At 41.5% G+C, this 17,641-nt stretch overlaps 1 protein-coding gene across 1 annotated transcript; it reads right to left on the bottom strand.

The window, feature by feature from the left end:
• Nucleotides 1-9,842: 9,842 nt before the first annotated feature.
• On the bottom strand, nucleotides 9,843-11,738 carry LOC147638024 (zinc finger A20 and AN1 domain-containing stress-associated protein 8-like). The gene has a single exon (XM_086797593.1). The coding sequence runs from the start codon at nucleotides 10,795-10,797 to the stop codon at nucleotides 10,195-10,197; it is 603 nt and encodes a 200-aa protein (XP_086653719.1). The 5' UTR covers nucleotides 10,798-11,738; the 3' UTR covers nucleotides 9,843-10,194.
• Nucleotides 11,739-17,641: the final 5,903 nt, after the last annotated feature.

Here is a 17,641-nt window from a genome sequence, read left to right on the forward strand (position 1 = left end):
GTGCCACAAGACACTCAATGATGAAACGGATAGTGAGGAATGTGCACCTCTTCCCGAGCTGGAAGACTCTGAGAATTGGATGCATATCCTTGCCACCCTGGACATTCTACCTAGATGCACCGACATAAGGTTCGCTCTACAGTAGATAGGCAAGAGATCACATCTCTATATATGCTTAGCTCATGATACCTGCCTAGCGTCGCTACTCAAGAACTGGAATAGGCTATTAGAGCGGAACCATCAAGGGACACATGCTCCCACAGGACTCGCAAGCCCGATGGATTCTCAAGGCTAGAGAACGATATGTCTTTTCAGACGATTCAGACATCCACTAGCTAAAGTATGTTGGGGTTGTTGAAGCACATAACCACTTCAATGATATATGGCAAAAGGAGTTTTCCAATAGCTCCCTTCTAGTCAACAACCTTCTGGTCAACATGACCACCCCAAAGCCAATAGAACCCATGGAACCCCACACCAGAACCAAAAAATCTTTGTCGCGCTCAGTAGGTAGAGCTCATCTTAGCTTCAGTTGTTATTTGCTTCTTCTTTCTTTCTTCTTCCTGCAGCAAGGCACTGATAATTCTTTCCAGGGTTGGATCATGTAAATTCTTCAAGGTTGTGACCAGGTTGTCATATTCTTTAGGCATGCTTTTGAGAAGCACTGCCATGGCATCATCATTGGTCACTAACGAACTGAACTATAGCTAGTTGAGTCATAAGACTCCTCATCTTGTTGACGTGAGAACAGCAAGAGATTCACATGTTCTCAAAAGAAAGTAATCTTCAAAGAAGCTTAGTAAATCAAGTTTGGCCCATGCTTTAGAAGGTGATTCAAGATCAGAAATGTGATGAAGGTAATCATCACTAATACCAAGAGCAATTATGGCATAAGCCTTTTCTTCTCTAGCACTATCTCATGACGTGACTTTTCCCTAGTAGATTCTCCTTCATTGGATGCATTGGAAGAACTACCTTCATTGGTTTTAACTAATCCCTATAAGTTCTCTCTCATCAAGTGAAACTTGATTTTCATTTGCCAGGTGTGAAAACCTTGGCCATTGAACTTGTCTATAAGCATATGAGAGCTCATGGCTATGAGGAAGGGTCTTACCTCTTTGACTCAAAGAAGGCAGTGTCTATCTTCCTTACAAGATAATTAGAAGTGGAAATGCAAGAAAATGCACAAATATTGTGAAAAGCCCCAGAAACTTTAATTAAATGATTTTACCATTCTATTCAGAAAACCTTAAATTTGATGATGATAAAGATGTGAGCTTCCCTTGTAAAAAGTCATGGTGTAAAGAAATAATTGAAGATTGAACTTCACCACCAACTCAGCGCACCACTTGGAGAGCTTCAACAAGAAATTTGATGACGGCACAGTAATTGTGAAAATCAATAGAGTGGCTGGTGATGTGACCTGGTGGGCTTGGAGTTGGCCGTTACCCTATTTTGGGCTGTTGAGGAGCAACGCATAGATCTCAGATATGAGGGGCGCTTGTTGGAGTAGAATCACAACTTCTCAATGGTGAAGCAGACGTTTTAGACGAGAATGTTTGACAGCAACGTAGAGAATGGGCACACACGTTAGGACACGGGGTCGAGCAACAGGCTGGAGGGTACTGCAGCTGGAGCAGGTGGAGGACTTTCAGGCGACAGTCAATATTGTGATTACAACTGCAGAGCAACACAGGCATTAGCCTCAATATAATAAAGGGTTAAAAAATATCACCGGCGACAGAACAAAGAAAGCAACGTGCAAGAAGCTATGGAAATTAAAGAAGGTAGGCGGAGGGTTGATTTATAAGCTCTGATACCAAATGTGATTGCACGTCAACAGTACGAGCTGTGGAGATTGGAAGATGTCCATTGTCCATAGCTATGGATAAGAGAGAGAGATGTAACAAAGCTCAAAGGGGAAGAGAGAGTGTGATTGCACGAAGCAATGATTATAGATTTGATTCATCGCTTTTGTAGGAATAAAGCCTTATCTTTGACCCATTCACACATAATAGGAAAATGACACATGGTATGACCTATGACATCACCGCTTACTACATACATAATATCTAGCTTTTAGAGACTGTTCACACACATAACACATACTCATACATAAGGAAGACCTTGATCCCAACAAAATGGTCCGAGAAGAGATCAACAAACTCATTGATGCCGGATTCATCTATGAAATAAAATATACAGAATGGGTATCACCCATCGTGATAGTGCCCAAAAAGAACGTTTGATGACCAGCTAAGAGACAAACAAATGAATGATGGCAACATGGTCCTCTTATTTAGTACAAAGACACACAAAAATAAGCTCAATCGCAGAGACTTAGGACCCTTCCTGGTCACTAAGATAAGGTGTTGTGTGCATCGAGACACTTGATGCACACAATCTCAGAGACTTAGGACCCTTCCTGGTCACTAAGATAAGGTGTTGTGTGCATCGAGACACTTGATGGTATCAAAATGGCTAGTTATTTCAACAGTAACAAACTAAAATGCTACTACAGTCCTCTCATCAAGGCCACCTTAAGAGCCATCCATGATAAAAAAACAACGCAAAAAGGACCATGAGAATATGAAACAAGCTGCCCAACAAGAGGCCAAAGTGAGACAAGCCAAGCTTTGGTAGAGACAAATCATTGTCAACATGGCCCAAGTGGTCGACCTCGAAGAAGAAGAGTGGGAGGTGAAGCCTGCTTGGTTGTGGTTAGGAATGACCACCCTGGCAAGCCTCGTGCAAAAATTATCTCTTATAGACACAGGGGCTAACTACAATTTGATGTCTCATGAAACATGGTGTTCCCTCGGGGAACCTTCACTGAAAGACACCCCTACCACAGTCACCACAATGGCATCACATCATGTTCACTGTTTAGGCACAATCACACTTTTATTTCACATTGGAAATAATCCCTTGGAAGGGAAGTTCCATGTGATGCCTGCAAGAACGATGCGGGAGGAAATACTCCTTGGACAAGGTTGGATAGGCCATAACAGGTCCTCATGAGACAGATGAAGAGCCCATACCCACTGCTCCCACATTCCAAGAGGTTACTCCTACACCCCCCACCATCATTCCACCATCCCACCCCCACAAATCCATCCCACTCAAGAAGAGGCCTCTCACACTTCCAACCATATCATTGCCTCACACCTTCACCACCACCCCACTTGGCAGTAGGTCAACTCCCACAACTTAACTATCACTTGAGTTGCTGACCCATCAAAAACTAACCCTACTAACACTTCTAACCATACTAACACACACACGCGACATGCCATATCCCCATTGGGTGCCTAAGAAGCTCCTAACCGCAAAGGGTTTTTATGAGGGCTTGCCATTGGCCGCACCCTTAAGGATTTCAGATTTTCCTCAGCCGTTCCGACGTTGCCACGGCCATACCAATCCACAAAGTGATGTGTCCTGGCCGTTCCATCATCAAACCAAACTACCCCGACTGTTCCAAATTTGCCATGGTCGTTCCAACTCTTGATCACCCTGCCACCACAGCGGTACCATTCCCACACATAAAGTACCACCATCGTTCCCTTCTTAGCAGCTTGGTACACCTGTTCCAACACCTGCCACGCCCGTGTACCAAATCCAAACCAGAGATGCCAGGTCCGTTCACTCAATATGCCATGCCCGTTCGCTGGAACTACCATGTCCGTACCATCCAAATTCCACGGCCGTGTCCTTTTGGAAATGTATAAATATGGGTCCCACCCCCATTTCCTCACAAGTTCACCTTCCAGTGTAGCCAAACTATTGCAGTTTTTTCTCACAAGCTCCTAAATACTCACACACTCTCTCTGAAATGATTAACACAGACTCCTCCAAGGAGGTCCTCCACCACACTTCCATTAGGAGAAAGCGCCCGACAGGAGGCAGATTTGAAGAGTATGCCCGCCAACACAAAATCTGTCACATCTGGTGGAGGCCCTCATGAAGCGCCACACTGTACACTCATTGATGAAGAACAACCACAAGGTGGAGCACAAGCTCCTCTGCTTCACTAGGCCATGCTACAAGGTAGTAGGCAGCCGACCACTCAGGAGCCATGGAGGCCAGACTTATACAATAGTCTATATTTCATTGAGACTTATGATGCCAACATGCACATCGGGAAAGTCTTGGACAATGAAGGCCATCTGCAAAGGGTATAGCTCAACGTGAAACTTATTAGAGATGTCTTATAGCTCCCCAACCTAGACCAGCCCTATGTTAGGCTAAAAAATGCTCGCAAGCTGACCAGGCCCACATACGGGGGCAACACAAACAAAGACGGGGTGGAGTTAGCGAACATTACCCAACAAGATTTAATTATACAAGCCCGAGCCCTTCAGTTTCTTCTCACCACACGCTGGACATACAGAATCAACAGGTGCAGCACGACTACCCTGGCCCAGGTACACCAAGGACAAATGGTACACTGGGCAGAGTACTTGCACAAAGAACTTCCTGCAGTATGTTCTAACCCACAGGGAAAGCTGGCAGCAGCCACTTTATTGACCAAGGTGCTTAATCATGCGGCTAGGTGGGAGGAGTTATCCCTAGCCATCTAGCTGAGTGGCCCCGATGCAGTGTCGATTTCTATGCCCCCACTGCAATCCTCTCCCCCCACTAGCTAAGAGGCACCACTCGGAACCTAGGGGCAAAGAGCAGGTACCCCCACCACTTAGTCCAGGCCTTACACAGGAGGAGCTGGCAAACTAACAAAGCAAGAAGAAAGGCTGAGGAGGAGGAGAGAGAAAAACAGAATTTTTTCCAGCAGAACCTTTTCAAGACACCACCCCCAGAGCACTGTACAGATCTCCCTCCTAATTTCACAGTGGTTAGACCCTCGTCCTCTCATGCATCTCATCAAAACACACTTGACACCCTCCACTGGGCGCGGTCAGGCAGTTTCAGATCTAGCCAGTCCCATTGATGTTATTGACCTATCCGTCCCCGAAAGGTCTTTGTGAGTCCATACCCCTACCCCTCCCAAAGGACGACCAACGGCTTGGAACATCTACATGGTAGGGGATGGCACCTCGTCCATGAAGCATACATCTCCCTCCGCACTGACGTCATTCCCCCTTATTCAACACGGCTAACCTCCTAATAATGTACCACAGATGTCATGAGCAAATGGAGGTCATGGCAACCACGAGAATATGCCAGTTCAATGACTCACGCGTTGTATTCCCCATGGACTTCACCCTTGATGAAGCGACAGTAGCTGAAGCATTCTTTCAATCCCATGGTCTAGCTAACTCAACAGAAGATACTCATGCCCCCGGACGGCCACCATGACGAAGGTGACGCGGCCATGGCAACCTCCCACCTCCACCATCCTCAACTCCTCCACCTCCCCCTCTACCACCTAGTTCCTCTCACCCAAGTACGAGCACCCAAGTACGAGCAACCAACCACCACCCCCATCAAGTACATCCATACTGCCACTCTTCCCTCCCCAAACCTCTTCTCCCCCAGTTTATTTTCCTACCCCACCCTCATCACCAACCCCACCCTCCTTGTCATTGTAGTTGGAAATGCACACTGCATTCCGTGACATCTTGTCCACCCCACACCTAATTGACACCCACCTCGCCTCAAGAGCCTCCACATCGACAACCCCTCCACCCTCGTCACCGACACATCACCCCTCCACCCTCGTCACCGACACATCACCCCTCCCACCCAACCCTCGAGAAGGTGAGATTCTGCCACCGCCACCCCTGGAGCGCGAGGAGGTCAACCCCCTCCACTTAACCCTCTCAACTAGCAAGACCCCCTTGACCGCACGGAGTTTGAGCAAGCGAATGCTATCCTGCTCAGTCGATAGCTCCAAGCCACGGCCATCACCTGCATAACAAACAACATGGACATCAATGTCCTGTGTCCATACCTTGAGGCCAAACATCAACAATGGCAGCTAGAGCATCCACCCAGAGAGCACAAAGGATACCACTGGCCACCCACCGCTGCTCTCCCCATCATGTTCGAACTCATGGGCAAGCAATTAGCCTGGAGACGCCCCTATCTACTCAAACCCTTCATCTAGGAAACCTACTACCTACCCATAAGAAGACGGTGGGCATGGAATCTATTCCACGAGGAGCAAAAGAAGAATCCACGGCTGTAATTCAATTTTTCATGATTCGCTCCTCTGTCAGTGCAGCAGCCTTGTATTGAAGACACAATGATTAAGCACTTCAATGAGTTCATCTGTCGCTATAATCAAGTCCCAAATCTAGCCGTGATCGTGACGATCAAATTTTTTCACTTGATCATCATGTTGTTAGAGTTCTTTCTAGATTTTGGGATCATTACCATGAGGACTTAGCCTTCGACATCAACAAAGGGCCAATGCTAAAGTAGATTTTTGAATATTATGTCTTCAAAGGTTTGTAGTCTCTAGGCGGGCATCCACATTATGCGCTTATAATATTCAAAAATCTACTTTAGCATTGGCTCTTTGTTGATGTCGAAGGCTAAGCCCTCATTACCTAGGTGGGCATCCACATTATGCGCTTATAATATTCAAAAATCTACTTTAGCATTAGCCCTTTGTTGATGTCAAAGGCTAAGCCCTCATGGTAATGAGGGCTTAGCCTTCGACATCAACAAAGGGCCAATGCTAAAGTAGATTGGTAATGAGGTCTTAGCCTTCGACATCAACAAAGGGCCAATGCTAAAGTAGATTTTTGAATATTATAAGTGCATAATGTGGATGCCTGCCTAGAGACTACAAACCTTTGATGAAGACATAATAAAGACGATATTTTGGACCCACTACAGAGTCTTCCATCGAGCCCCTCTACTCCAACCTCATGCCGCGACTTCATCCGAACATATTCGATCTACTACAGATAGATCTGGCCATCTCTGAGGACGGACCTGAATTAGGAAGGAGGGTATGTTAACCACTCTGGTTAACATTACTTTTACAGCGTGGCTACGCTTATTGTACTCATCTTTTGTAATCACGCTAAGCGCTTAATAGACATGGAATGACCAAGCTTACGGCTTATGTAATGCTAATCGTGAGGAATATTTGTACCTATAGCTAGGAAAACTAGTTTTGGGTCCCAATTGTAAATGTGTGACCGACCATTGAAACTATGAGCTCTTGTATAAAAGATATTTATGAAATATAAAAAGGAACAATCCCATTAGTCTCATTTAAGCTTTGCCTCTTCTCTCTCTCTCTCATTTGAGCTTGTAGATGTTTGGTTGCTTACATGCTTGCTTGTTGGTGTGTGCTCAACAGGGATGCTGATACTCTAATCTCTCTCCTTCTATCCCCTCTCTTTGCTCTCTACCAAGTCCCTCTTGAATGCATGTGGCATGAGGTGAAGGTTGAGCTTTCCATAGCTCCCTCTTACTTGCTCTCTATCTAGCCATTGAATCTCTATTTGTGTGACACAAGTAAAGGTGGAATGAGCCCCTAGCGGCTTCACATCGAGGAGCTAACCCTCATTAGGATTGGCTAATTGCAACTCTCTGGACTCAAGCCTTGCATATGTCTCTCTTCTCTTCTCTCTCTTGTGTGCAATGTAGTATGTTAGGCTTAACAGCGGGTCTCACTTCTTCATCGCGTAGGCTAGCAATCAGCCAACCAACCCTCATGCTGCTAGTAGACCGGCCCTGTGAGGCTTGGGTGGTCAACCCCAGCACACGACGGCTCCAACAGCCCGCCAACCCACACAGTGCACAACCTCCTAGTGCGCATGGCGCACCACCCCAAGCGCACCATGCTCGCCCCCCCCCCCCCCCCAAATCCCCTCTCATCTTTTTTAACATAATTAAAAGTGAATAATGACTTCATGTTGACACTTGGATCTTAATCCCTCCTCTCTCTCTCTCTCTCTCTCTCTCTCTCTCAAATCCCATCCATCCATTCAAAAGTGAGTGCACCCTAGCACAGATGATCTGTTCACTCCAAAGGTGAATGCATAACTGGCAAGAGACCTTGTTTTGGAAATCAGCTTTAACTCATTATATCCCATACCTCTCTCTCTCTCCTCAATTTCCAAAACGCTTCCTTCACAATTAAGAACTCAAATTTTTGAGATCACTTGGGAAAAATCAATAAAAGGGCAAAGGCTTTTCCACAAGAGCTCCACTTGTATTTAAATATTTTTTTTAAGTACTTACAGTACTTCACCGTCATAATGGCTGATCTGATAAGACGAGAAATGCTAAGAAAGAAAAGAAACTGCAATGAGTGAGGGCAAGGAAAATGGCTGATGACTTGTATGGATCCTTTGTCTGGCATTTTCTCACATAATCATCATGACTTCCCCCGTTACAAGATAAGATTCCAAAGTCAAAATGCTCTACTACACAACCATTATAACTTACAATTGCAAGATAAGATTTCAAAGTCAAAATGCACTACTCAAAAATCAACCATCAATGCATTCTACATGGATCTAAAGCATATTCAAGGTGGAATTCAACTTGATTCTACTCAAAAAGTTCGTGAATATTAAGTACATTGTGTGAAACATACATGCACTTAAAAAAGAATGAGGTGATTTAAATCACTCCCATCCATAAAATAAGCAGATCATGACTGCCCATCGCTCTTAGGTGATGCTCCCACCCAGACGATACATGTGGGATCATGAGTCGGGATTTTTTAGTCCATGGGATGATTACTCACGGGTGAAGTTTAACTAAAGACTACTCTAAAGTAAGCAGTGGTTTGGAAACAGTCTAACAACATACACATAGTTGAGTGGGCTAGGACAAACTGAGGCCTGCTGTAGGCCTAGCTAAAGCTAGGCAATATGGACCGAGTTTTTACAGCTGCCCGATACTCAAGATACAACATCAAGGCTTTATCAGGGCTAATTGCAAGTACTGGCAATGGGACAAATGTCATCTTAAATGGAAGCTGTTCACACACAGTGGCAAGCATTCCAAGTAATGTGGCACATGTATGAAAGTCATGCTTTAAATGCCTATCAATGTGCCTAAGGCAGGATAGCTCATTTGATTTGAGTGATAGGTGGTGCCTATTTTACATGCTGACAACTAGCAGCTCCTTTGGGAGGACACAAACAGCTTGTAGTTCTATTGAACACCTGGTTGCTTGAATCAAATGGGCTGTAAATGGACCATAGTTCAGATTCAGCTGTAGCTGCTTGTGCAAAGATCTATTTTGAGGGATGAACTGTATGCCCATCTTTACACAACAAGAAGCCCTTGAATAAGCTGGAAGCCTTGACAAACACTTCACACAGGAATGCACCCCGTTGCTGATAATCTCATGTAGGATGTGATGATGGTATTGACAAAGTATCCAATGGTATTGGCATTCTTTTACTTTTTATCCAAAGAGGCTATGACACTCTCTCCGTGTACAACTGGTTTCCACTTGGAAAAGGGTTCATCTTTCTTCCATACTTCGTACAAGAATTATATAAAATAATGTTTCAGTACCAGGGATGGCAATAGGAAAAAGATCAACTGGGTGCACATCAAATACCTTTTTCCTAGGTCTACTCATAAACTTTACACATCTGCAGGAGGTGTACTGTTCATTACTTCTAACGTGTGTTTACCAAAGTCCTTCAAATAACAAGTTTTTTTAGCAATAATGAGAACATAAGGCAAACAAGTTGCACGCTGCATGTCCAAGTGATGCATATGGGAGAAGTAGATTGATAGAATTCACATCATCAGCACATCATAGCCCCCAAACACGGCACCGTAGACAAAACATGGCAGAGATAAATGGCACACATACGCCTTTCTGGCAGAGACCTACCTCCCATGGCATCAAAAAGCCTGACCATATGATTGAATAAACAAAGATGAGACAGAAGAAGTGCTAAGAATACCCCTTCGGCCCTCATCAAATTTCAATTTTGATACATGCAAACTGCACATATGAATAGCGGACACAACACAGATGTGGCACTATGTACACATGCAGTACCATCTACATTACCATCATATGCAGTTAATCATAAGGTCAAAACTACCTGGCATATGCATACAGGACACACTTGATAGGGAGAAAAGCATCGGCAAGCATCTAACCATCCACAGAATTTAACAAAAACATCGAAGCAGCCGCCATTATGGCATCAGATCTTACGCATTTTGTCTGTATCAAGATAAACCGGCATCAAATCTTTGCTGATGTTAGCCGTGATCAAGGTACACCTATTGCTTGCATCAGATCTTGTCCATTTTGTCTGCCTTGATGACAGGGTTGGCTTTGGCGATGGCATCCTGGGCTGCTTTCCTGTAGTCAAAGGGGCAGTTGTGCTTGTCAGAACATCGATGCAGGGAACAGAAGAGATTTCCGCATTTGCACTTGAAACCCGTCAATCCAACGCGTTTTTTGCAGCAAAGGCATCTATTTGGGACCCGCCGAGATGTCTCCTGGGGCAAATCAGGGGGGACACCATCACCACCACTAGATGAAGCTACTACAGAAGGCAGATCATGTCTACGGCAAAGTGCTACAGAGGGTGGATCGTGTCCATGGCCATGGCCATGAGCGACAACAGGCAGATCATGACCAGGGCTAGATGATCCCACTACTTTGTCATTGATCTCCGGCTGGGGTGTCCTGTCTGCTAACAGCTCCAAGAGTTTCTCTTTCTGAGCTCCTGTTGCCATAGCCTTGGAAGCCCTAGTTTCCTTCAAGACAAGATCCCTGTAGCACTTCGAGCAGAGATTCATGGTGGCAGCACTGCCGAAAAATCCACAGTTGTTTGCGCAGAAGACAGGGCGTGCTTCATCTTTCTCCGTCTTCCAGCTTTCCTGAGCCATATGCGGAGAAGAATGAAACCCTAAAAAGACCACAGAGAGCAGAAAATCTTGGAGAACCAAAGCACAGAGAGACCCCAGAAACAAGAGGAAAGCCCTGGAAAAGCAATCAAAGAATATCAAGAAACACGATGATCTATTGGTGAAGGCGGCATCAGAGCTCTGCGATTCTCTGTGGCTATGGCGAGAAGTGGTAGGGAGGGAAAGCCAGGGCTTTAAAAGACCTGTGGCGATGGCGGAGACGCCAGCCCTGTGAGAAAGAAGATGGCCACGAAACCTTCGACAATGACCTGCTTAATCAGTTTGTTAGTCCATTTGATTGCATGCCACCTCATTCCACAGCAAAATTCCGTGAGCTGCGGCTCATTTCAAATTAGGGCGGGGCTGCTTCATCGGGCTGTTGCAGCCGGGCGGTCACGACCAAGTGGAGGTACAGTGTTCGAATCTACCCACTCTCATAGTGATACCACCTAGCCTCTCTCCGTGTGTGTGATACCCTCTCTGTGTGTATGAAGTACTCTCATAGTGGAAAGTGATACCTCCTAGCCTCTCTATATGTGTGTGTATGAAGTACTCTCATAGTGGAAAGTGATACCTCCTAGCCTCTCTATGTGTGTGTAATACCCTCTGTGTGTGAAGTGTGCAAGCTCACCTACAAGCCATTGTGTCATCCACATCTAGCCGAGCTTCTCACTTGGTAGTTGCCCTCATCTAAAGCCAACATTCGAATGGGCCGTCCGAGAGTTTTGACGGCATGGGCCTTCTAAGGCACAAACTTTTAGCACCCTAGTGTATAGGTATCCTAAGACATCATCCAAGAGTTTTTAAAGGCACGAGCTTCTAGGCTGAGTACACCCTAGGTGGCAACCTCTCATCGCTTCTCTTGTTTAGTGGTACTTTGTAAAGGCCCTTATGGACAAGATAAATGGACATTGGACACCAATTGAAATCACGTTTGCAATGACAATTAATTGTGACTAGTCTCTAATGGGGCCTTCTCCAATTAGACAAAAGTACTCCATAGATGTGCTAAGGGTTTTTAGGGGTATTCACATGCACTACCTAGCACACGAAAAAAAAATGTGATTTTATGCAAATGTACAAATGTAATTAGGCACCACTAGACAATATAATATGTTTTATCATGTTGTGTATAACTTTCAAGGGATGTTCCAAGCCAAACAAAGAGGAATTCACTCAATCTTTGTCCTACAATTAAGGTGTATTAGAGACACCATCAGAACACCCTTGAGTAGATTCAATGTAGAATTAGTGGTTATGTACCTTTTGAAAAATGAGTTTTTTAATCACAAAAAGTGTGCCAACACGTTATCCTTACAAGGAGAGTTGATTATCAATATACTTTCAAGATTTGATTAATGGTTACTTCGCTTGAAGATTTGTATTTCATCATCAAAAATCAATTTCCATCTATCAAACTCACCATTATTGTCTATGTAGATTTGGCAATGTGACATCTCACAACAAGAATGTGTGTATGTGTGTGTGCGCGCGCGTGCACATACGTGCGCGCTTGCATGTTCATGTCTAAAACCACTTGTGTATGTGTTGATTCAATCATGTGTGATTCATCCAAAAGCATTGAAAAGACAACCTTTTATATGTACCAAACTATAAGTACCAAAACAGTCATTTGTATACTTTTGCTTTTGTTTCTCACATTAGATTCGGTGCTTGTTTCAATCATGGAGCTTTCATACTTAGATGTGACCCGTATAAATAAATACAAAAACTCATGTATGCACCCAATGTCAGCCATAGATGAGTTGGAGACTCTGGCCTAAACACTTGCTACCTTTTGTTAGATGTGTAACTCAATTAAATTGAATTATCATCATTTAATTCAAGCCACCATGATGCAGCTTACTATAAAGAAAAGCTAACCCCTTTATTCCTTAAAAAATATGAATGTTCAACCCCTTAATTCCTAAAAACATATGAATGCTCAACCCCTTAATTCCTAAAAACATGTGAGTATACACATGTTCAACCCCATAATAGTTGACATGTTAGCATTAACATTATATAATCTCTCTATTCCCAAACTCAGTTAGCCAATACTTACATAAAATATCAATAATGATATATAAACACAATGTTTAGGATGTTATGCATTATATAAAAGTTAATAATCTTATTAGAGAACCCATTTATAAATAATAATACAATACTTCTAATAGTCCATTTGTAAATAATAAGTTGCATACTTATAGTAGTACATTTGTAAATAATAATACACATACTTATAGTAGTCCATTTCACATAGACATAATCTTTACGAGCTCGAGATCTCGCAGATACAAGTCCTCTTTATTTTAGTAAGTTTGAGATAATACACATACTTATAGTAGTCCATTTCACATTGGCATAGTCTTTACGAGCTCAAGATCTCGTAGGTACAAGTTCTCTTTATTTTAGTAAGTTAAAGATAACCAAATAAAATGGGAATCACTTTCCAAAAAATGCCTGCTTATAAAAACTTCAAAGAGAAACTCCGAGATAGTGATGGACGTTGTGTCATTTAGGGATATTGTGCACCTTTGGATTATTGTTGTTTGTTGAGCATGGTTCGTTAGAACAAAGGTTGTAATTCTAGATTAAAGAACTAAAAAGAATTAGATGACACATAACAAAATGTTCACTTTAAAATTCTAAATAAAATCCATATTAAAAAATTAGAATTATACTATTGAAGGCAAGGTTTCTAGTGTATACAAGACAAGAGAATCGGCAACAAAAATACATATCCTTGCCATGAAAAAAATTATATGTTATTTCCATACAAGATAAGAAAATCATCAACAAAAATACATATCCGTGCCATACAAAAAATTATATGTTATTTACATACAAGACGAGAGAATCGTCAACAAAAATACATATCCTTGACATACAAAAAATTATACGTTATTTCGATACAAAAAAGAGTAAAAAAGACACTGACTAAAAAGTAGAGATCACTCATCATCATCGTTATCATCATCATCGTAATCCTCATCGTTATTATCATCATCGTCATCGTCACATCATCATCGTTGTCATCATTATATCAACAATTTTCACCAGTATCATCAACATAATCATCTTTCACCACATACAATAAAGTTTACATAGCTAGTACAATAAGTTAAGTGGTTATAATTTAATCAATCATTCTAGAAGCATACTTACAATAGCTTGAGTCTTAAGAGACTTATAGTCCAACTACACTCCAACCACTAAAATGTTTTTGAGATGCTATTATAATAGTAGTATTCATACTCCTACACTCCATACCACTGAAATGTTTTTGAGATGCTATTATTTATTACATTAGTAGTCATACTCCTACACTCCAATCACTAAAATGTTTTTGAGATGCTATTATAAAAATAGTATTCATACTCCTACACTCCAACCACATTGAAATGTTTTTGAGATGCTATTATTATAGTAGTATTCATACTCTTCTTGTGTAGGTGAGTGGTGAATTTCTATTATATTGTTAAAGATTTCAAATATTAAGAACTTAATAAAGGTAGGGAAGAAAAGTGTAGAAGCTTATAAAGTGAGCATGAAAGGTGGTCTTCCACTAGACCCAAGATGCGAAGTGCCACATTTTCATAGTCGAGTGTGAGATGCATCTCTTTAATAGCAGATTCTATCTAGATCTCTTTTACCAAACTTCCACTCCTTTTTTGAGCAATAGGGTAGCTTTCACCATTGATTTTACACATCTTTGTAAGCTCTCTTGTTAAGAGAGGTGAATCCTTTGCAAACTTCCACTCCTTTTTTAAGCAATAGGCTAGATTTCACCATTGATTTTTACTCATCTTTGTATGACAATTCTCTTGTTAAGAGAGGTGAAATATCATCCTCCTTTTCATGATGTCATCATTGAAAGCCATACTTGAATGAGGCACAAAGTACTATGTCTTTAATACATCACAAACATGTATCATTTTTTGGCCTCGTTTTGGCTGCTTTAGTTTGTGAAACAAAAAGGGACATCAAGGTTAACAAGGCCATGCATGTGTGTATTAACGTGCCTCCCCTTGTGATAGAATGGAAGTTTGTGGACTCTACGAGTCACAACCCACTTAAGAAAGGGGTCTCACTTCTAACTACTACAAGATTCCCCTTCTAATAGAATGGAAGTGTGTGGACTCTGCGAGCAAAACCCACTTAAGAAAGGGGTCTCCACTTCTAATTAAGATATTCCATCAAGCCATATATAGGTGCTACATGCAGGCTACGGATATTGATTGATGAATGTAGAGTATTATGACCACATGGTCATAGCTCCAAAAAAGGTCACATGTTCTATATGAAGAAGATAGATTTTCCAAAGCAAAATGTAAAAAAGTCTTTATAAATATAGTTTTTAAGAGAAAAAACTAAAAAAGTATTAATAAAGATAGGTTTTTTAACAAAAAACTAAAAAAGTATTGATGTTGTAAGAGTAGAAGAGCTCTCTATGCATATAGTGTATGAGCATGAGAGCACAAGAGCTCTCTATGCTAATGGGAAAAGTGATTCTAATAGGGATTGCACTTCCAACAACTAAGAGATTCCATCAAGCCATATAGAAAGTAGGTTATTGCTAATATCGATCAACGAATGCAGAGTATTATGGCCACTTGAGCCTTGGTCTCAACTCTAAAAAATGGCCATATGTTTTATAAAATAGAGATAGAATTTTATGAGGAGAAAACTAAAAAAGTCCTAATAAATATAGATTTTTAGAGAAAAAACTAAAAAAATCTTGATATTGTAAGAGTATAAGAGCTCTTTATGCATATAATGTAAGAGCACTCTTTATGCATGACAGACCCAACACTTAATCTATGGAGTGAGCTATGAACAAAACAACATAGAGCATAACATCATAATACTTTTCTATGTATATAGCTATGCATAGAGTATAAGTGAGAGCTATATGCATGCATAAGAGAGATCTATATGCAATGCATAAGAGGTATGCATGTATTGAAAAGCTAGATAATACATAACTAAAAAATCCTAATGCCTGCAAAGGTGTTGAATACCCAAAATCTATGAGGGAGAAAACTCTTACCCCATGAGAGGAGAGATAATGTTGACTTGAAGATGTGTTTAAAAAGGTTAATAAGGAAAGATATCAACAAAAGTTAACAAGAAAAATACAAGTTAACAGAGGTTAACAAGAAAAAATACAAGAAAAATAGCATTTAGTGAGCTTTGGTACAAAAAAGGAGACCTAAGAAACATAATCTGGTTAAAAATCTTGTTGCATTTGGTCTACAAAAAAGATGAGACCTGAGAAACATAATCTGGTTAAAAATCTTGTTGCATTTGGTCTACAAAAAGATGAGAAGGAGAGAAATAGGGGAAGAGGAGTAGAGGAATAGACCACATACAAGGGGAGAAAGAGAGAAAGAGGGGAAGAAGAGTAGAAGACTACACCACATACAAGAGGTGATTTAGATATTATGTACAACTTGAGTGTTTGGTTATTGGATTCCTTTATGTTAATGTGATTGGGGTCAGGTTTTAGAAAAAGCTTATTGATTAACATTAGGATTGTGTAAGAAATAATAATGCAGGGTTTATTCCAAACCCTAATAGCATTAGAGTTTTAAAAAATACCTAATAGCCTAAGGCATGCAATAAACCCTAAAACTATTATGGATTAGAATGAACACTGACACTTTTAGGGTCAAAAGAGTGAAATAGGGCTAGAGAATAAAATAGACTACTGTATTGTAGAATAGAGAATGGATATAGAAACCCTAAGAGTGAAATAGGGAATGATAGAAACCCTAAGAGAAAAAACAAAAAGAAAGAAGAATTCACATGGCTTGCACTTAGCTAAGATGCTTTATAAAATGGAGGTATACAAATGGTCTTTACCTAGCCGCGAGCTTAAGTGGGTACCCAATGCCTATCTCTACCCATATATACAATGCTTGTGGTTGTGGCTAGCTTTGATATGTCATTGGCCCATGGCCATACATAATGTGGATAGATCCTGGGCTAGAGGCTGAGATTTTGATGTACGAAAAAGAGTTAACAACCCCCTTTTCCTAGACCTACTTCTATCCTTGGAAGCTATGACCTTCGCTTTACCTTCACGAATGACCTTATCTTGTGGAAGCGTTGCACCACCTTTGGGCGGTGAAGTGTCTTCTTGTTATTGCAAGTGAACACAAAATTGTAGCCAGAGAGGATGAAATCATAAGAGAACATCTCATCGAAGGCCTGTATCTTGAATGCTTCCAAAACTTGAATGGTGTGAATAGCCCATAGATTTGATGAAGCGTGGGCCACCCAAGGTTGATATCAAAGGCAAATCCCTGCACATGAGATTTTTCATACTTATGCCATTGCATGGGTCCCTTTTCCTCTTTGAAATCTTGTAAATAACATGGATCGTGTCTAGGAATTTGATGCTTTGATGGCAATATTTGGGGTGCCTTGATATGAGGTAATAAACTGAACTAATCCCATTCTTTTGTCGGAATTATGGTAAACCCAAACATCTATGGAAGTGTTGTGAAGCAAAATTTTAGATTCGATACTAATCCTTCAAAATATTCAAAAGCAAGGGTAGACACCTAATGGAGCTAACAAGAGAAAATATATGAAGGAAGACCACATCAATGAGCTGAGGAGCAAAGGTCTTTACTGCAAATGTGGCAAGAAGTGGCATAAAGAACAACACAAGTCATGCAACACTAAGAATGTCACTATCAACGTGATTCTCTCAGAAGTGATTGGAAGATGATCATGAGTCTTTTGATGTTTCCCATGAGTTTGTGGATGGTGCTAGTAATCATAAGCTAGATAGGGAATCTTCTTTTGAGAG

Source organism: Cibotium barometz, chromosome 5 (assembly GCF_041138505.1).
Source record: "Cibotium barometz isolate CiBa-2024 chromosome 5, ASM4113850v1, whole genome shotgun sequence".
Taxonomy (NCBI): Eukaryota; Viridiplantae; Streptophyta; class Polypodiopsida; order Cyatheales; family Cibotiaceae; genus Cibotium; species Cibotium barometz.